This window comes from Crocodylus porosus, unplaced genomic scaffold, assembly GCF_001723895.1.
Source record: "Crocodylus porosus isolate Cpor-Errol unplaced genomic scaffold, CroPor_comp1, whole genome shotgun sequence".
Lineage (NCBI taxonomy): Eukaryota > Metazoa > Chordata > Crocodylia > Crocodylidae > Crocodylus > Crocodylus porosus.
In genome coordinates this window covers 27,744,297-27,765,713 of record NW_017728909.1, presented here as the reverse complement: position 1 = coordinate 27,765,713, position 21,417 = coordinate 27,744,297, and the positions used below count along the sequence as shown (strand labels likewise).

Here is a 21,417-nt window from a genome sequence, read left to right as displayed (position 1 = left end):
TATGACACTGTCCAATTCCTTCAGCACCCGATTAAGATGTCATCAAACCTGTTAGTCTCTAAGGTGCCATTCTTTCCTACCTTCTGCCTGACTTCAAACTAACAGGCCTAACCCCCTCTGGTTTTATGTATTTTTTTTCATATTCTTACCAGATCTATGAAGCTATAAAATTAATCTGCTAACTTTCCAGCATTTAACATTCTCTCTTCTTCATGAGAGAATGTGTAAGCACCTAATTCTTTGGGAAGAGAAACCATGGGCTGTGTATTAGGGCTGTGCAAAGCTTTGGTCCCTGACTTGATTCGGCAGAGATTTGGCCCAATTTGGTGGCCAAATCCAAATCAAATCAGAGGACCCTTTAATCTCTCTGAATCGAATTAGTACCCTCCAAATCAATTTGGAAAGATTTGGAGATTCAGACATAGAGACAGCTTAAAATATTTTTTCTACATACCTCTAGGTAGCAGGGGCTCGTGAACACTGTGATGCTGGGGCTCATGGAGGTTCCCACAGAAGCATCCGGGGGGCTTCCCAGTGTACTCAGCAGCAGACCCAGAAGTGGACCAGAAGCACTTCTGGTCCACTTCCAAGTCCACCGGGGAACCTCCGCCCCCCACGGCCACTCAACTCAGTGACTGGTGCCTCCTGGGTCTCAGGTGGGGGGGAACCCAGGGTCCCCCTGCAACCAATCACTGAGCCAGGGAGGTGCAGTGGGGCCCCCCATTGCACTCCTTGGCAGCCCCAGAAATGGACCTGAAGTACTTCCGGTCCACTTCCGAGTTCTCTGCCGACCACATGGAGGGCCCCCCAGCACTCCTGTGGGACACTTCATGCACCCCAGCACTGCAGCAATCATGAGCCACGCTTGTACCTCAAGGTATATAGAAAAAACTTCTAAAGCTGTATCTGTCTCCAAATCGCTGAATGTCCAAATCAGCGTTGAACCTTCAGATTTGGATTCGGCTGAATCAAATCAGGGACAGTGATCCAAATCAACGAATCGAATCACTGTCCCTGATTCAAGCTGAATCCAAATCAAATAGGGCCCACTTTGTACACCCCTACTGTGTATCTGTGTTGAATGTGTCCTGTCCTATTCATGCATGAAATGTTCTTAATTCCCGTGATTTTGTTTCTTAATACACAAGAAGGATAGAAGCGTATTTTTTAAAATGTCTCCTTATTTTGAACCCATAAAAGGGGCTAGTTGTGAGAAGCAAGTGGCTGTTTTCAGTCCATAGCTTTTACTTTCAATACCTATCCCTTATTCATGCATACACTTTTTATCCATAGACTCTCCCCATCCCACTCCCCACAATACTTTAGCAGGGATGTGTCTTGGTCTCTGTTTCACAAATGAAAAAGGCAAGGCACAGAAAGGTGAAGCATTTTGCCCTTTTCAACCAGCCAGAGAGGTGGGGAAAAAGTGGCTTTTCTGAGGCCAAACCAGTTGCCCTCATGACATTGAACTATGTCACCTCATAATCATACTTTGGATTTATGCTATAAACAGTTTCCATTCCATATTTGGAGCAGCCTTGACATTCCTTACTCAATAAATAACATGTGAAATACACCATCCACCTGAAATCCAGCTGCTCTGAGGTGGACCATGACAGTAAATTGGGTACAACAACCCCTTAGCCCTTTCTAAAAAGAACCTACGAGACAATGCAAATCAGACAGATCCTCTGAGTCCTGAATCTCAACTGATTTTAGTACTCTTTTCTTGTGCTATGTATATTTTTAACATATTTTACCTTTGTGGTTCATAATAATAGAAAGCAACCATATCATCATCTTCTAAAAAATAATAATCAACATATTTTTATTTTCCCTTTAGAATCAATATTCTCGGGATGCAGCCAATGGCCAGTCCATTTGAAAATGAGTATTTTAATGGCCTTTGTGAAAGAGTGCGTGATGGAAATACTAAGACATATTACCGCAAGCCGTGGAATGTTGCTGTACTTAATTATGAGGTAAGTCTTTCTGTAAAAATTAGGACGTGTTCAACCAAGTTTTGACAGCCCCTTGGGAAGGTGAACGTTTCCTTTAAATTAAATAGTAACAAGTCTTCTGTAGCAAGCTCAAGGCAGAATCCAGAAGGGAGAAGGTTATATTATTGTTTGCATTAATGACAGTGCGTGGAGACCCCAGGTGAATTCCCGTTGAGTCGAGTGCTGCATCTATGCATACTAAGTGACAGTATGTCACTTGTTTCCTAACGGTATGTCCTAAGTTTCCTCCACAAATTTACGGTCTAAACAGATGAGACAGACAACAGATGGGAAGAAGGGTGTATAATTAGTTCTACTTTCTGGATGGGGCATTGAGGCACAGTGAGAGTAAGTGACTTTCTCAGGGTCACACACGCAAATCTGTAGCAAAATCAGGGACTACATCCAAATTTTCTAAGTCCCACTTAGGTTCCTTAACCACAGAATTATCTTTTCTGGCAATATAATTAGAACCGGATAAAACTTCTAGAGATTCAGGCTAGGATTCTCAAACTTAAATGGAAGATTTGGATTTCAAATGTCCCATTAACTTCAGAGATTTTAAGAATCTTTGCCTCAGTGATTTAATGAGAATTACTATCTTTATTTAAAGTTTTCTGCACCTACGCAGGTGGAAGATCACTTAGAGGTAAACTGTGAACATTCCAGTAAGAAAGTCTTGAAAATAATAGAAGTTTCCTGTTCTTCTAACTATTTCAAAAGAAACAGTTTAATAACTAAGTACCTATAGAGTATCATATTGCTATTACCACTGAAAAAAATAAAGAGAAGACAAGTGCCTCTGCTCTCAAAGGCTTCAGATGTAAAGTCAGCCTTCTCTGAAGAGATCCAGAGCCACAGACACTTTATCCTGCCTTGTGTTCTGTTGCAGTATTGGTGTGGTTATTGTATAAATCAAATTAATATAATTTATGGTGCAGATTGTGTCCTGAGAGTGAACTACTCAGTGGACAGTTACCTCAGGCCCATTGTAAACTGTCATTGACTTCAGGAGAACTATGAAAATTTTAAACCAGCAAAAGAACTACCTGAAAATGAGTAAATCTGGCCCACAGAGTATTACCAGGAGGGTAGGTATTTGTTCTAGCAGTGGTAGCACTCCTTTGTTTCCAAAATTGTACCATTTGCTAAAACACTACCATGCTCTAAATATTTATTTAGTAATAAAAACATTTTTAAGAAGCTGTAGACCTATGATCAAAGAAAACAGAATAAGAATTCTGCTTCATTTCATAGGTTAAAGATCCCTTATCTCCTGTCTGCATTCTAGCAGGAAGCTGCTGTTAATTATCTCTTAAATATAATGGGACTGTTGACATATCCAAATTACTTGCCTGGTGCTACAGGCGGAGACTTTGCACCCACTAAAACAAAAAGAAAACAATGGTCATTGCAGGTTTCTTTTAATTTTTTTAACAGGCTGATCCACATATTAGTGTAAAATGCATAGTCCATAAATTACCCAAGGAAAGGATTTCTTAGGGTGTTATATTTTATTAGACCACTATGCAGTTGAGATAGAGTTAAACAAGCTTTCCAGTGCAAGGGGCCTGATGAAGATATGTCATGTCTAACCCTGTCCCAACTACATAGCTGGTACAATAAAAGGTATCACCATAAGAAAACTTTGCCTCTCGCATTACAGCTATGTGAAAATGAATTTTGGCTTATAACGTACCAAACTAAAAATCTTTTAAATTGGCTACTTGAAATAAAATAATTCATTTCTTTTTTGCTGCTGACCAATGCTTATTTTATCAAATGTTAGATGTATTAAACACCATTTCCAGAAACTGGGAAAAGAGAATTAAAAAGAGAAAAATCATAACAACTGCCAAACTCGTGACACAAGGGTAAATTTTTGTGCAGTTGTGTGAAACTTGGTGCAATATTTTTCTAAATTTCATGATTCATGTTCACTATAAGCATGATGTGGAATTTCACATTATGTTGCCAGAGTAAAGTCCAAGTGCTTCCTTCCACTTTGGAGGACTTCGGCCAAGTGGTTCAAGCACCTAGTGATCTGGTGGATATGTGAACAACTTGAAGCCACTTAAAAGAATCTACTTTTCATAGATTGTTTGGCATTTTCTTTAATAATAAATCCCCTTTAAAGCATGTAAATTTGAACGTAAACATTGAGGCACTGAAAAATCATGAACTACTGATAAAAATTATTCATCCTTTCATTTTGAGAAGCCCATGTTTCGGGGGGGGGGTTCTTGTTTTGTAGTGGAGTCAAAACCAAGGTGCAACTGAAAAAACTGTCCAGAAAAAGAAATTAATTGTGAATTTTTTTTCCTGCCAAAGCCCTAAATATTTAAGTTTAAAAATGTTGCTTGTACCCTCTGGCTACCTCATGCTCTGATTTTCCTTTATAGACTAGGCTTCCATTTGGACCTCTACCCCTGAGATGCTCCACAGTCTCCCCTTATGGTGAGGGTAGGTGGTTTCACCATGGAAGTCCCTGGCCACAGTGAACCATAATAGTTATAATCAGGATAAGGGACATAGCCTAGAAAGAAAGCCTAGCACATGAGAGGATAAAAATATAACTCCTGCTGGGCACTGGAGCCAGAATAGGATTCAAACACTTTGGCTAAGTACAGATGTTCAAAAAGCCTGAGCCTAAACAGATTCAATCTTTGCAGGTTAGTCTATCCTGCATAGATTGAACTGGCAAGCAAGTTAATAGACATTTACTATTGATTCTAAAAATGAAGCCACATGCCTACAGTGGCTCAGGCCAGAATCCAGTGGGTGCTTATGTGAGCCCTTCTTTCCCTTTGTCAGTGCTGAACTGAGGGGGGGGCATGGCCAGGCCCTGGCAGGCCTGTGTATGACTGGGGAGAGGTTTAAACCCCCACCCTAGCCTGGAGGGACCTCAGCTCTAGTGTGCCTGGAGGGGAAGGAGGGAAGTAGCTCTTGCCAGGCTTTTTTGTGGGGTGGAGCATGCCCAAACTCTGCCCCTCACTCTTGCACCAAAGGGTTGAGGCCCCCACCCTCACCCCATGGCTGGGGAGGAGGAGAAAGGAGGAGAACCTTGCTCACCATAGGGGTTATGAGACACCACAACCAGCCTGGGCATGGGAAACTGGCAGCAAAATGGGCATACAGTTCTAGTGGCCCCAGCCTGAGCCACAGTCCACTGGGAAGGGCCCTGCCCCCGCAGCCCGGTCCAGCCTAGCCCCTCTGCACCCACCCTCAGCAGTGCTATAAGCCCACCCAGCTCAGCCCTGCAGCCCCAGCCTCAGCCCCATGCTGGAGTGGCAAAGGGCTGGGGAGCTGGGCTGTCATGGTGTCCCAGGGTGGGCAGAGCTACCACAGCCTGTACAGGGTGAGCAATGGTGGCAGCAACACTGGGAGGGGTTGCTACGGGGGCTAAAGTGAATTTTGGGGTGATCATAGCTCCCCAAGCCCACCTGACAGTGCCACCATTTAGCCCCCCCCATCCCTGTAGCCACCTCTCCCAGCCCCGTCACCACCACCACCACCACCACCACCACCAATCACCCCACACAGGCTGTGGCAGCTCTGCCTGCCCCACTCCTACCTTCAGAGAAGCTCTCCTACCAGGAAGAGGCTTGAGCATCTGGCCATGCCCCCACTTCTGGTGCTGGAGCGACAAGACAAGAGGGGACCTGAGGGGCTGCTCTGCCCCAGCCAGGTAGACCCTAGCTGGGGTCCTTGGGGAAAGAGGAGAGAGAGGAGAATGAATTCACTCCCTGCCCCTTTTGTCTTAGTCGGCCATGCCAGGCTGGCATCTAGCCATGCCACTGCCCCTACTCTGGATAAAGAGCAGAGGGTGGGGCCAGCCCTGCTCTCTGGAGCAGACAGCAGAGCCGAGGTAAAAGCTGCAAAGAATGCTGGTATGCTGGGGGACTCTGATTTAACTTGAACCAGGAAGGGGTCTGGGACAACAGTTCCATAAACTGGCTTGATTTCAGTTAAATCTGATACTACATTCAGCCAGGCTTATCTTAAACCAGTTTCTGCCATTTTGAAACTGGTTTATGTGCACTGAACTTCTGTTCTGTTATAGGTTTAAACCAGTTTCTGATCACTTAAACTGTTTTATGTGTAACTTCTGTCCCTAGTCCTTGAGTTTCAGACATTTATTTTTTCAATGAGAAACTGAAATTTTCCAAGGAGAGCACAGCCTTCAGGAGAAACTTCATTATACTGAAAAAGATAATTGTCTATCTCAACAATTATAGATAGAACATTTTTATCAATCCTCATTAATATTTTGGGGGAATGATAATGCTGATCAATATACATTTTTTTTTGTTGCCTTTGGATTGAATGTTATTCTGTTTACTAAAGGTTGGATCCAAATTACATACAAACCCACGAATTCCTAAATTTTCATCTTCTGTGTTCCCAGCAGTACCAGTTGTGTATAGAATATTTTTAATAATATTAGTAATAAGATTCAGATAAACAAATCATACAGTATTAATACCCAGTGGTGACAAGTTTCAAATTTCTGTGTTTCTGTAAAAATAATTCTGTCTCTTTATACTCTCTAAGACAAGAGCAGACAAGAGTTTCACAAGTGAGTCCTACCAGGATCGACTAACGGTGTTCAAAGAGGTTCTCAGAACAAAACAAGAACATTTTGAGGTTGGAATGGTTTTGAAATTGAAACCTACAGAAGAAAAAAAAGCAGCTTTGAATTTTTCTACTGGATACAAATATTCTGCGGGAGAAAGTTTTCATTCTATTCTGAAGTATGACCAAGAAAGGGTAAGCTCAATAGAATCTAGCCCGCTGAGCCAGGGATGGTCTTCACCCTTGCCCTGGACAAGCAGTGTGATTGGGTAGGATTTTGTCTGTACTGCAGCAGATGGGGAGAAATAGGGGTAGGTCAGAATCATCAGCTCACCTCAGAACCGAACCAGATTGATCTGGCCTGCCATTGAAAACGGTTGCTACCACTGGAACAAAGATTAATGTGCCACAGGAATATAGGCAGTCTTGTCTTCCATGCTGTAAGAATGCTTACTGCTGTCCCAGCACATAAGAATGAAAATATGTTGGCAATTACAAGGATGAAGGACCCTGGGAACAAGGATTAGCTGTTCTTTCACTCTGTTCCTGGTTGCTGGGAGCAGAGCAAAGCAGAGCATCCAGGCAAATCCACCTACTTCTCAGACCAAGGACCCCATTTCAGGGAGTGGGTAGGGGGCTTTGCCCTGCTGTGCCAGTCCCGTCCCAGACTTACTGGGCACTCCTTGTTCTGGGGAAGCATGGAGAGCATTGCTTTGCTGCTCACCTCCCCAGCCAGACAGGGAAGGGAGCATACCATAGTTCATTCTTGCAACAAAGTTTCTCTTGCAAGGCAGATTTCCAGGTTGACACCAGATGGAGCATGTTTCCCCCAAGAGAAATTGAATGGACATGTGTACACTTGTCATTTTTTCCAGGAGAGCACCAATCCTGATAAAAATGTAACACCTGTATGTGGCTCTAAATCCCCCAATCTTTCAGTTTTGAGAGAGACAACACATAGATCTTTGCTTAGGTTGTGATATGAGTTTTCTCATTAGGAATAGCAGCAACAACATAAGTTATGATCATGGTATCTCATAGTAAAGCTGAAGTAGAATAGCAGTTCACATGATTTGCACTGTTTTCCATACAGGGAATTTTGGCCTAATTTGTGTCCATTACATGATTTATGTTAAATTGAGCCACATGCTTCATTTAAAAACAGCAAGGAACCAGAAGCTCGTTAGAGGAAGGTATTAATCCTGTTCCATGTTTTAGCTAGAGGCAAAAATCCAGCTGACATTAGTGGTGAGAAAAACAGATCCCATTATCTGGTAAACTAGCTTGAACTATTTCTGTATGTTGCAAAATTAAGTCAGGAAAGGATTTTAGAGAGGCAGTATGGAAAGGCAAGAAAAGAAAAAGCAGTTGGTATCAGGAAAGAGAGAGACACAAAAGACCTAATTTGCTGAAATCAGAAAGTAGAGAGTTTTGCAAAAATGGAAAATAACTAATGTTATTTCATTACTACTTCCATTTAAATTTTAGGTGACGTTTTAGGAGACTTCTTATTATGTCTAATCAAAGTTGTCTATCATGTCATATTTTCATGGTTTCTAGGGTCGGAAGGAACCTGAGCAGATCATCAAGTTCGACCCCCTGCCATGGCAGGAAAGAGTACTGGGGTCAAACGACCCCAGCAAGGTGTACATCTAGCCTCCTCTTAAAGTAGGTGCTGAGCACCACTTTAAGTAGGTGCTGAGCACCACCCAGAGTAGGAGCCAGCACCACTTCTCTTGGAATGTCCTAAAATGCCATATTATTGAGACTAGTTCTGAATATCTTTTTAAATAAAATATGTCTGATTGCATCTTTTATACTATACCCCTGAATGGATAATTAATCTCTTGTTTTCTCATTGCTTATGAATTCAGAACCAAACCTTTCTGCTTGTAAAAGGAAAAGTACAACTAGGAAGATTTCAAATGCGTAGTCGTGATGTTCGTCTAACAGATGCTTTCCTTGATGATTTAAATTTTCTGCCAGTTGAATATGACAAAGGGGAATATTTTAGATTTCTAGAAAATTACGGAACTCACTATGCTGTCTCTGGGACTGTGGGAGGAAAATATGAACTCATATATGTGTTGGATAATTATGCCATGAAATTAAAAGGTATGCATTTTACTGCTCTATCTGTAACACATTGATCAGGAACAGTTAGGCTTTCAGTCCTTTAAAGTAATGTGTGAAAGACAAATCCTTGTGTTTGGCTGGAGCACGACTGGGGTCACAGAGCAGTGTGAGAGCCAGGATTCTTCCTATATTGTGCATTTCATTGCAAGTGTAGTACTTTAGTTAATCATTTAATAAATCCCTGATCCCAAACTAATAGGTTACACCACAAATCACTGGTATCATGGAGTTACTCCAGAATTAAATGTCTTTCATTAAGATTTAGATATGGCCTCATTAACTTTACAGCTATGTTTTTAAGATGATCCAATGGAAATCAATAATCTGTGAAAATATTTTGTTTTAAAACTATTTAAGGAACTAGTAGTAGATTGGAGGCCATGTTGTCTGGCTCAGAAAGAACCCCACATTTTAATACTGGATGAGCCTTACTTGGGCAACTTGTCAATTGATTTTCTTGTGCCCATTACCCAGAATGGATGTAAGATGATATAAATGGATATAAGTGGGAAAATTGAGAGCCTGACTGAAACCATATATGACACTGAAGTATGGTGAACTATTTTCAATACCTTTTACATTGATGCTGGAACCTTCCTTACAGGCTAAGTACAGACAGTCAAAAAGCCTGAGGCTGAATCAATTCAGTCTATGCAGATTAGTCTAAACTACAGAGATTAAACTGAGAAACAACTAGACACACATTTACTTGTGATTCAGGAGATGCAGCCACATCCCTGTAGTGGCTCAGGCCAGAATCCAGGGGCACTAGAGCACAGCTCCCTGGTACATAGCCAGCATGAGCTGTGTGTTCACTTCCTCTTCCTGGTGCCCCCAAGGTCTCTGGGATTTGCTGTCCAGACTCTCAGTAGCAGGACTCTTCCTGCCACTAGGCACAGGCAGGGGCTGCTTCCAGGTGCCTCTGGGACTTGTAGTCCAGAGTCACAGCTAGCAGTCCCTGCCCCCTTGCTCCCCCAACCGTTGTCTGCTGGAGCAGACAGCCCAGCCCAGCCCTAGAAAGTGTGCTGGGAAGCTGGGGGACAGTGAGTTAACTTGAACCAGGACAGACATTGCATAAACCAGTTTGACCCAAATCAGTTAAGTATGATACTAAATTTAACCAGATTTATCTTAAACCAGTTTCAACCATTTTTAAACTGGTTTATGTGCACTGAATTTATGTTCTGTTACAGGTTTAAACTAATTTCTCACCATTTAAACCAGTTTATGTGTAACTTCTGTCTAGCAACAGGGTTCAAGATACAAACATAGTAGCTTCATTTTGCCTCACATGCAGGTCTGAGATGTGTGTTTTTGCGATGACTAAAGGCAAAAATAATCCAAATGTTACTTATACTATGATGGGCTTTAGACAGGAAAGAGATCTCAGAATCAGTGTGGACGGTTTGCTAGAAACAACAGTGCAGTGCTCAGCAGCCCTCAGCAAAGCAAACAAAATGTTAGGAATTATTAAGGGAATTGTGAAAAAATGGAAGTTGTCATTATCTCCTCTATAAATTCATGGTTTGTTCACACCTTGAATACTCTGTCCAGGTCCCCACATCTCAAAAATGATATAGAAGAACTAGAGAAAGTACACAGAAGGGCAAGGATGATTAGTGGTATGGAGGGGCTTACATATGAAGAGAGACTGAACAGACTAGGCCTGTTCATCTTAGAAAAGAGATATGTGACGAGGACATGATAAGGGTTTACAAAATACTAAATGGTGGGAAAAAAAGTAAATAGGAATGTTTTATTTGCTATCTTTCACAATACAAGAACTAGGGGACAAAATGGAACTAGTAGCTAGTCTGCTGAAATTAACAAATTGAAGTTCTTTCTCATACAGCATATAATTAAAGTGTAGGATTCATTCCCACCAGATGCTGCAGAAGTTCAATTTAGCCAGATTCAAAATGAGACTGGACAAATTCTGGGAGGAAAGGTGAATCAGTAGCTATTGAGCATGGGAATTAAGAGTACAGCCTATGAATCAGAACTTTCTAGACCCTAAATGCTGGAGGCTACAAGTGAGAGAGGAACAGTTGCAAAATCCCTAGTCATGCCCAGGTCACTCTCCCTTTCAGCACCCACTCTCTGCCATTGTGTGATATGATGCTGGGCCAAATGGACCCATGATCTGACCCAGTAAATGGCAGTTCTTATGTTCTTAGCTGTTTGTTCTGCTACAAACGTGAAAAAAATGAATGCTCATGAAAATACTGAAGATCATGGGGAAAGAAAATTAAACTGCCAATTTTAGTATAAGAAATAAGCAAAAGGCAAGGATATTCGGATATTATGTTTACTTTCTAGGTAAGTCCAGAGACTAAAAAGTACAAGGAAAATGTCCATTAACAGCTATAGTGCAAGATCAGATCAATGATTTCAGATGAACTGAAAAGAATAGATGGAAATGATGGAATAAATCAAGGGTGCCAAATTCACCAGGCCCTCCAGGCTGATATTAGGTCAATTCACAGGCTGGGATTGGTGTCAAAGAACTGATACCACATGCTGGATCCAAGGTGTGGGACTGGTCTGGAGTAAGCACAGGTGGCATGCCTCCTGGACCAGTTTTGCACCACAGGTGGCCCCCCTGGACTGGTCCCATACACCACATGTGTCTTAAACCAGTCCTGTGCCCTGCCTGAATCATGTGCAAGGCCAATCCAATATGCACCATATGCAGAATATAAGCTCATGCCAAGACACAGCACCACAGACCAGATAATAGAGCTCTACAGACTGAATCTGGATTGCAAGACAGATTTTTGACACGTGTGTAATGGATGAGTGAAATTACTTGAACTTTATGGTATAAAAGAGGAACCTTTTCCAGGAACAACTTGGTTAAGACAGCGTGATATGAGAAGAAACAGATTGAGAGGGTTGAGAGAGAGAATACATATAAAATAAGTACTGATAAACTGTAGTGAAAGAAGCAATTACCTGGAGCAAAGAAGGAAGAGATCATCCTTCCAAAAAGAAAAGCTTTGGGTAGCAGGCAACAATGGTTGTTTAAGAAGCTGGAAGTAAAGGAAGGGAAATAAAAATCAGTCCACAGATAATTCCATGAATTTTCCTGATTGCCATGCAGCAGCCTACCCCTATGTCACAATGTAGCCACTCAAGGGACATGAAGTGCACTGAATACTGGTGAGGGAGAGGAAATAAAAGGGAAGGAGGAAGCAAAACTTTTCAACAGTGTTGAAATTTAGCCTCCAAGAGGAAAACACACATGAATTAGTTTTGCCTTTCAGTTATTTAAAAAAAGGCGCCTTTTCCTTCAATGATCTCCTCATTAACTCCATTTGCAGGCATCCGTGTCGAAGACGTAAAGAAATGTCTTGGCTATCATTTAGATACCAGTTTAGCATCAAAAGATTTGGATTACCAATTAAAAATTAAAGATAGTAAATGTGAAAACATAACCATAACTTCAACATGTAAGTATATCTTTATTTTGTACCTGCCCAAAGCTGAAAAGTCTTTTCCTTAAGGGAAAATTCTATTGACTGTTTCTCCTTTTTTGAAGCTGCCAGAGGCCTTGGACAGACATGAATACTTGTACTGCTACAAACTTTGCAAGGCTATAAAAACATAGTGTTAAAAGCTTTACAAAGTGAAGTATTACAAACCTGCCACATCGGCATGCTTTCCAGCCAAGGAGGTTGCTCCTCTGCTCCCCACAACACCTCCTCCCCTCATGGGAACCTGACAGCCTGTCCTTCCCATTGGGAAAGCTGCCAGCAATCAGTGGGCAGTGGTGCCTGCTGGTGCTACCCCTGTGGCAGCAGCTCTAGTCCCTGCTGTCACAGGGAACAGATGCTGCCGGCAGCGCTTGTGGGTGGTTACCAACCCGTGGTTGGCGCTTGCCACCCCCCACCACTGACAGTGCTGGCTGCATTTGCGGGAGCTACCTGCTCACCGCTGCCAGGCTGCTGCCGCTGGCACAGCCTTGCCCCCCAGCCACCAGGGGCACGCACCGTTCATGTCTGTAGTGCTGTGGGGGTGCACATCTGTGCACCCACTTTTTGTAGTGCTACAAGGGTATATTTAGCACTATAAATGTAATGTCTGTCCACAGTCTAGTGTTTCAGTTTAATATAGTATTCACAAAAAGCAGAGAAAGAAAGATTCACTCCCAAGCACAGGAGAAGCAGATGTTGCAGGCTTTCCACAGTGCCCTGTTCCAGCACCTCAAACCTTAACTGCAAGATCCCTGCCAATCTAAGCTTTGTCTCTCAACCACATCAGATAATACACTGGCAATACTCAAATAACAAGTGCTCTGCCCATTGCTGTGGGATTTGGTATATACCCTCAGTTGTACCATATAGTTTCTTTTCTTCTTTTTTTATTTTAAGCAGCTGCAACATTTACAAGATTACATTTTTTTCTCCACTATCAGGGAATTATCAAAGAATTGAAATCATCACTAATATCTCTTAATACATTGATAGGGCCTTCCATCTTTTCATTTGTAGAAAGATGGGCTAACAGGGCTAGGATACAATCACCTGAGCATCAATGAACCTTAAACATCTAGTATTTTCTCTGTCATTTTGCAGTGGACAAAAAATATGATGCAGTGATTGATGATGTCCTTTCTTTTGTTGATGGAGGAAAGATTGATTTTTCAGTTAAGATAAAAGAAATGCTACTGAGAGGAGCCCACGTGGTTGATATACAGGATTATGTGCAGTGGGCCTCCTCACTGGTGGATGTTCCAGTGGTGATACAACAGAGGGTAAGGAGATTTCTTCTAGGTTGAATACATTACAAAATCTTCATCTTAAACCATCTGTGGCAGATTTTAGCCCTTTTCTTCAGGCAAGTGGTCTAAAACTTTGTAGGAAAAACAGACTTACACATAATTGTAGGAAAAAAAATTATGGGCTTTTTTTTCCTCCACAGCCGTCTCCAATCCATACGCTTGTTCCAGTCAAGATGAGAGATGCATATACAAAGAAACAAAATTTGGAAAGAGCAATTGAGGACTATGTGACTGAATATAATGTGTGCAAATGCGAGCCTTGCCAAAATGGTGGCACCTTGGTGGTGATAGATGGAGAGTGCATCTGTATGTGCTCCAGCTATTTTAAGGGAATTGCCTGCCAGATTGCCAAAGGAAAAGAAGATGAAGGTTAGTAGATAGCGAACACCATGTGCTCAGCAGATAGAAATCAGCATGCAATAGAGTGCTTTGAAAGTCTGGATTAACCTAAATGAAATAAGACACTGTCCTTAAATCCTTTTTTAGATATCACTGAACATTCTTATACATGCTTCTGGCCTATTTAGCTGGATATAAGACATGGAAGTTAATTTTAGCCAGTAGAATTCTTTCATGATAAATTATGAAGGTATGAGATTCATTAAAGGTCTCCATATCACCTACATCCACTAGTGTGCCTTGTAAAGGCATCCAAAAATTCACTTACACTGAAATAATTGTGGTGAATAACATTTTGGAGAAGCAATTCCATAGAACCAGGGCAGTGATCCAGGTTCAGGTAAGAGTGCCTTTTTCATGTTACTAACTGGGTTTACCTCTGTTCAAAAGCCTGGTGCTTGCATATGCTTAAGTTTTCTGGGGTGTGCAGAAACAAAATGGAGGGGCCCTAAATTGAAGCAGTGGGTTTTAAAAAACACTTCTTTAATTTAAGCCTAATTAAACCCCCATGTGATACACACACACCACTGACTTACCTACCTCTCTGGAGGGAAGGGTGAGCTGCCAGCGGGCAGAGTGGTCCCTGGGCTGCAGGGGGGGCTGGTGCTTTCCTCCGTGGCAGCTGCGAGTCCCTCCCCCCACCCCCCACAAACAGCACCCGGCTCAGGCAGTCCTGGGGGGCACCAGAGTCGTGGAAGGAAGCACTGCCGCTTTTCTTGGGTGGAGCTGTTTGTTCTGGGCTGCCGCCAGGCTGCTCACAAGGCTTCCTGCAGAGCCCCTCAACCGCACGGAGCCCCTGAGCCTCACTCAGTTGTAGGGTCATCAAACTGCACCCAAAGTCATTTAAGGTCATTTAAGGTGCATTATGCTGCCAAAATTCCTACAGCAGCTGGAATTAATGTGTAATACACCACAATGTGCAAACACCAACACCATTAAAGTGGTACAAAGGCATTTAAACCACTTTAAAGTGTTGTGCGCACATGCCTCTTGTTTCATCTACACATGACCACAATGACCAATTTATTGCATCTCTGTTTCATGGAGTCTCCACTCTGCCCCAGCCCAGCTGCCAGTTTTCTTGATCCCTAATTCACACATGAGCAGTGTTTCCTCTAAGCTGTGTGACATGCACGGCCACGCAGGTACCCCTGGTGTATGAGGTACTCCGGTATGAGTGTGCCGGCGCAGCCATGCAGACCATGCAGCTTAGAGGGAATACTGCACATGAGACAGCAGAGAAAAACAAACTTCCTTTGACATTCTACCATACCGGTAACACTTTTGCCACACCATGTTTTTCTGTTCCATTTTGCCAAACACTCAAGAACTGGGTAATTAAGCACATAGCCTCAGCATTTGCAGTAAAGTAGGAATTGCAAGGACAAATACAAATCCAGAAGGAATCGTATCTGTTTATATAAAGGCATTATTTACACTGGATTTTAGCTATTGATCTAGCTGCACCAGCATAGCATCCCAACACAGACACAGGTTACATCAGTGCTGTATGGTTTCAACAGTACAGCTTACCCAGTTTTAAAGTATGCTACTCTGTGCCAGTGGGAATCAAGCTGCACTGGTATAAATGGGATCTGTATTAGGGAGTTGTACTGATGTCGCTACACTAGTGGCTACATGTTTTTAACTGGTATATGCAATAGTAGCGCATGATTTCAATGGTGCTCTGCCAGTTTGCAATAAGGTAAGAGTGGCCAGTCTGTGGCACACTCCCCCAAGTGGCATGGAGGACATCTCTGTGTGAGATGCAACAGATCAGGGAGAGGACAGAGGACAAAAAACAGAGTAGCAGATTGGGCAGAGGAAGGGGATCAGAGAAGCACTCAGGGAAGGCACAAGATTTAATTTCTGGCATACCTGCCAAAGTTGCCCCCTCCCCCACTGCAATAGGGTGGACATGGCACCCAATAGAGAAAAAGAACCGGAAGCAAAAATGATGATTTGCTAAATGCAGTTTTACCATGAAAAGTGACTGTGTGAAAACAGCACTTTCATATGCTGTGCTATGGTAGCCAGGTGTTTAATGAACACGTGCCCCAAGTGGGGCTCAAGACTGTAATGTTTAGGCATTTAAATAGAGAACTATGCTTTTGGAGCATTGGCTTCATGGGTGTTCAGAGTCAACTCCATGTACGTGCGTGTATGGGAGAAAGGAAGGCAGTGACAGTCATTTGGTTCTGGAGAGTCACCAGAGCAAGAGATGAATTCTGCTCTATCTTATGCATCATTAACATAGTTTATTACTAAATTCCAATTAGTTACACCCGTGCAGAACTAATTTAGGTTTGGTTTCCTATGACAGCTAAGCAAGTCATTGATGGAGGCTGGAGCTGCTGGACTGCCTGGTCCCCCTGTGTGCGAGGAGAACATACTCGAACACGTCAATGTAATAATCCCGAACCAGGCCCTGGAGGCAAGCAATGCGAAGGTGAAAGTATCGAAACAAGCTTCTGTGCTGAAGAGCTATAGTTGTACCAGTTTAAAAATAGGTTAGTAGGCTGTGTGTGATAGTTCTGTAATTGCTGGCTCTTAAGCCCCTTAGCTAACATATGAGGCCTTGGAAGTTTGATTCTCTCAGGAGTTATTGATGCTCTGAATGTATATTCTTCCATGCAAACAACAGGCAGTTTCCTTCTTTCCAGCTGGCTAGCTGACCCTAGAAGCTGGTTTCCCTCCTCCATCTCAATGCCACCCTCACAACTGCTGCGCTCCCTTTCTTCTTCCTTGCAGTACTTTCTGTATTAAATGTACCACTTGTCCCAGCATCCTTCAGCTCCTGTGTTCATAATCAGGTCCATGGGAACCTCTCCACCAACATGGCTTAGCTTCTGATCAGCCTTGTCCACTATTATTTTGGACAGAGGCTTCCTATAGTTTCCAACTGGCACTGTATAGAGGAGGGCATTTAATTGCTCTTTCAGTTTAATGGAAGTAGAATTGCTGTGATGTATCCACATGCCTATCAGGAAAAGAATCTTCAGAAATCAGCAAAATTGTAAGAAAAATGCTATGGTTCTCCAATCCGTAAAATAAATTGTGTAAATTGGCCCTAAATGAGCTGGTAACAGTCAGTGGAGAATAGATTTCATAGACATTAGGGCTGGAAGGGTCCTCAGAAAATCACTGAGGGGCAGGAAGCCAGCTAGGGTCAAAGGATCCCAGCAAGATAAGCATCCAAATGCTTCTTAAAGGAGTTCAGAGTAGGTGCTTGCACCACCTCAGGAAGGAGCCTGTTCCAGGACTTGGGGGCTTGGAAATGTTTCCTTGGGGGCCTAAAATGGTTTTGGAGGAGTTTATGACAGTTGGTTCTTGTCATCCCATGGGGCACTCTGGTGAACAGATGTTCCCCCAGATCCTGATGCACAACCCTGATATACTTATAGGCTGCCACCAGGTCTCCCAGGTCTCCCCTGAGCCTGCCCTTTTCCAAGCTGAAGAGTCCCATGGCTTTCAGCCTCTCTTCATAAGACCTATTCTCCTGCCCTCTGACCATGCACATGGCTCTCCTCTGGACTGTCTCAAGCTTCTCCATATCCTTCCTGAATTGTGAGGCTGAGAACTGGATGCAATACTCCAGATGCGGCCTCACCAAGGCCGAGTACAGCAGGAGGATGACATCCTGAGATTTACTTAAGAAGCATCTATGGATGCAAGCCAGAGTTTGGTTTGCTTTACCAGCTGTGACATTGTATTGGTGGGTCATGCTCATCTTGTGTTCAATCGTGACCTCCAAGTCCCTTTTGGCCCCATGCCAAGCCTATAAGCATGCTGCAGGATTTTTTCCCCCAAGGTGAAGTACCTTACATTTGCCAGTACTGAAAATCATCAGGTTTGTATCTGCCCACTTTTTCAGCCTATCCAAATCACCCTGCATCACCAACCTATTCTCCAGAGTGGATGCTGTACCCCAAAGTTTGGTGTCATTGGCAGATTTAGCCAGTCCACTTCTGACACCTGTATCCACATTGTTGATAAGAGGTTGAAGAGAACAGGTCCAAGGACAGAGCCTTGGGGGACACCACTGGTCACAGAGCGCCATGATCATTCGCTTCCATTGACCACCACTCTCTGCATTCAGATCAAAGGCTTTTTTGAAGTCCAGATATATGACATCATCTCTTCACCCTTGCCCAGGTGATATGTCACCTGGTTGTAGAAGGAGATGACTTTGGTCAGGCAAGACCTATCTGCAACAACCCCATGCTGGCTGTCCCTCAGGATGTTGCCATCAGCCAGCTTGTTAAGAATGGACTCTTTGACCTTTTCCAGAATCTTACCAGGAACTGAGGTCAAGCTGATTGGCCTGTAGTTCCCTGGATCTACTTTCCTCCCTTTCTTGAAAATGGGCACCACATTGGCCTTCTTCCAATCTTCAGGTACTTCACCTGAGCACCAAGAGTTTTTGAAAATCTTGGCCAGTGGTTGGGCTATGACTCCTGCCAGCTCCTTAAGTACTCTGGGGTGCAATCTGTCAGGACCTGCTGACTTGAAGGTGTCCAGCCTCTTGAGGTGTTCCTTTACAAGCTCTACATCAATGCTGGGTATAATTTCACCCTCACACTGGCCATCCCTCAGAATCAGAGAAACAATGAGTTGGAAGGGACCTAGACAGATCATCTAGTCTGACCCCCTGCCATGGGCAGGAAGGAGCACTGGGGGTGGGAGGGGTCATAAGACCCCAGCCAGGTGCCTATCCAGTCTCCTCTTGAAGATCTCCAGGGAAGGTGAGAGCACCACCTCTCTGGGAAGCCTGTTCCAGGCTCTGGCCACCCTTACAGTGAAGTAGTTCTTCCTAATATCCAACCTAAACCTACCCTCCTTCAGCTTGTGGCCATTGTTCCTGGTGACTCCAAGGGGGGCCCTGGTGAACAAACTTTCCCTGAGTCCCTGCTGCTGGCCCCTTATAAAGTTGTAGGCAGCCTCCTCTTGCGGAGACTGAATAGATTCACGTCCCTCAGCCTCTTCTCATAGGGCTGGCCACGGAGGCCCTCAACCATATGAGTGGCCTCCTCTGGACTCTCTCCAGATTCTCCACGTCCTTCTTGAAGTGCAGTGCCCAGAACTCAGCTTGCTAGGCAAGGCAGACCCTTGGAGTCGATTGAAAACCAATACAAGGTTACCCATTAAGTAGGTTAGCTTTTTCCTGGGAGTTGGTTATCTGTTGTCCCATTTGGTTTAGCAGGGGGCCAGTGTTACCCTTGCTTTTCTTCCGACTCCCCACATATTTAAAAAAGGGCTTTTTATTGTCCTTGATATGTGTAGTCAGGTGGGCTAGGAGAAGTGTCCATGAGCAAAAGCAGCCAAACTGTTTCCTGTGCTAAGACTGTTTTCACCACCTCCAAACTGCAATGTAAGGCAATTTCATAGGCATGAGGGCTGGAAAGGACCTTGAGAGATCATTAGGTCCAGCCCCTGCCCGAGGGGCAGGAAGTCAGTGGGATCAATGACCCCAGCAAAGTAAGCATCCAAATGTTTTTTGAACATATCCAGAGTAGGTGCTTGTACTGCTTTTGCAGGGAGTCTATTTGAGGCTCTGGAGACTCAGACAATAAAGAAGTATTTTCTTATGTCCAATCTAAAACAGTCTTCCAGCAGTTTTGACTGTTTGACCTTGTCATGGAAGGGACGTGTTAGTTTCAAGGTGTAAGCAGGCCTTAGAAAGAAACAGTCATGTCTAAAGGGAGCCCAGGGTGTGTCAGTCATCCATGAGTGCAAGGATTTATGCCACTGGTGTAAATTAGTAGTTGCAGGGAGACACACTGGCCTGAACTGGGGAGCTACAATCTGCTTCATTCATCACCTTGTCTCTTCTCCCTCTAAGCGATCTTAAATCTCTAGCATCACAAGATCTGCTTTATTTATTCAGTTCAGCACTGGCCAGGTAAATAACTGTAACAAAGGTAAATGTTATGCACAATCTACCTATTCAGGGGTGGTTTCTACTGCATTTCTGTTTAATTAAAAGGTAAAATGCATTTAAGGCTGGAAATGTCAGAAGTGCTGGGCGCCCATGATTCTAGCTGCAGTCAGTGCAAGCACTAGGTGTCCAGATCTTCTGAAGCTCAGTCCTTATTTCCACTATTCAATTAGAACCTTAGTTGAGGCACCTTTAGACCATGTTCCTGAATATTCAGGCCAATATTAGCCCACTTGAAAGACAGAGCTATATAGGTATATTATCCATTTATATTATAAATGCTACATATAGTTATGCTAATATTAACATATTAACGGTCATTATCTGCTAGAAATTACCTAATATTCTTTCTTTTGAAAGGTGATTGGTATGAAAACAATACTCAGATGTGCACAAACTCAAAACTACAAATGTTGCAGCCAGCTGGCAGAGAAGCCAGCAAAGGACTATCCAGATGTATGCTTCACGAGTGCCTGCAGCTTGTATGATTTCTAATAAAAATCAAATAAGATAAAATAAACATGTTTAAGGATATGAGCTGGTGTAATCTGAGTTCAATGGGTTTTTACTTTTTTTAATGTATTTTTCTCTAGCATTGGAATAGATGCTACCTGATTCTCCCAAAGCAGAGGCAGAGTGACTTCCATCCTTTGCAGTCTTTTGTGTTTATATTGACCTACTGTTTCCTTAGGCCAAAGCTGTCCAACTTGCAGCCAGTGGGCCACGTGCAGCACAAGAGGGTTTAATGTGTAGCTCTTACCTGGCTACAGCATCCCCTATCATTCCGGCTGCTCCTGCAGCTGGGATCTCTACGTTTATATTACTCTGGCATAAAAAGTTTCTTAAAAGTGAACGTAAATGTAATTTATTCCTTCTCTAAAGGACTCTTCACACCAGTAGAGCAAATTACAATGTGTATGTTGCTGATGTACTGAACCTATCACCCATAGAAACTTTTACATGTGCTCCAGGATGCGGGGATGGGTGTTTTAATTAAAGCAAGTCTTGGGAACCTCTCTAATTAAAACATCCACAGCTTTATGATTGGGTGCGAAATACAGGGTAGCTTGGGAGGGTGGAGGGGTGAGCCCCTATGTAAGATTAGAAAATCATAACCCCCAGGGGGTCTCTGATCAGATTGCTCCTCCCAATGAACCAGTATAGTTATTTTTGCAGACATCGCCCTCCCCCGCCCCCCCACAAGTTAAAGTGTAATTTGAACCCTGCCTCTGATGCTGATCAGTGTTGTTTGATATTTTCCTCGTCTTCCCTTTTCAAACTATCAGGCTGTGATCTCTTGCCTGACATGTGCTCCTGGAGTTCTTTTGTTCTGTGCTTGTACAGCACCTAGCACAATGGGATTCTGGTCCATGACTGGATCTTCTGGATGCGACAGTAATATGAAAAATGAAAGGCAGCACCCCAAATATCCCCGACCTCCTGAAAGCTCCCCATTCTAGGGTGGCTGTTTGAGAAGGAGTGTATAGCAGTTGCTATAGGGTGGGGGGAGAGGGGCTTATGGTATCTAGTGGACAAAACACTGGATGGAAAAGAACTAGCTTCCAGGCTTGACTCTGCCTCAGTGG

General features: G+C 43.3%; 1 protein-coding gene across 1 annotated transcript in view; it reads left to right on the top strand.

Annotated features, from left to right (window-relative positions):
- C9 (complement C9) overlaps nt 1-20,374 on the top strand; it is a 35,842-nt gene extending 15,468 nt beyond the window's left edge. The window contains exons 5-12 of the mRNA XM_019531990.1: nt 1,844-1,982; nt 6,555-6,770; nt 8,450-8,690; nt 12,035-12,163; nt 13,289-13,467; nt 13,635-13,863; nt 16,217-16,403; nt 20,192-20,374. Of these exons, the coding sequence (XP_019387535.1) occupies nt 1,844-1,982; nt 6,555-6,770; nt 8,450-8,690; nt 12,035-12,163; nt 13,289-13,467; nt 13,635-13,863; nt 16,217-16,383 (1,300 nt within the window). The 3' untranslated portion in view covers nt 16,384-16,403; nt 20,192-20,374. The remainder of the gene's footprint in view (nt 1-1,843; nt 1,983-6,554; nt 6,771-8,449; nt 8,691-12,034; nt 12,164-13,288; nt 13,468-13,634; nt 13,864-16,216; nt 16,404-20,191) is intronic.
- Nucleotides 20,375-21,417: the final 1,043 nt, after the last annotated feature.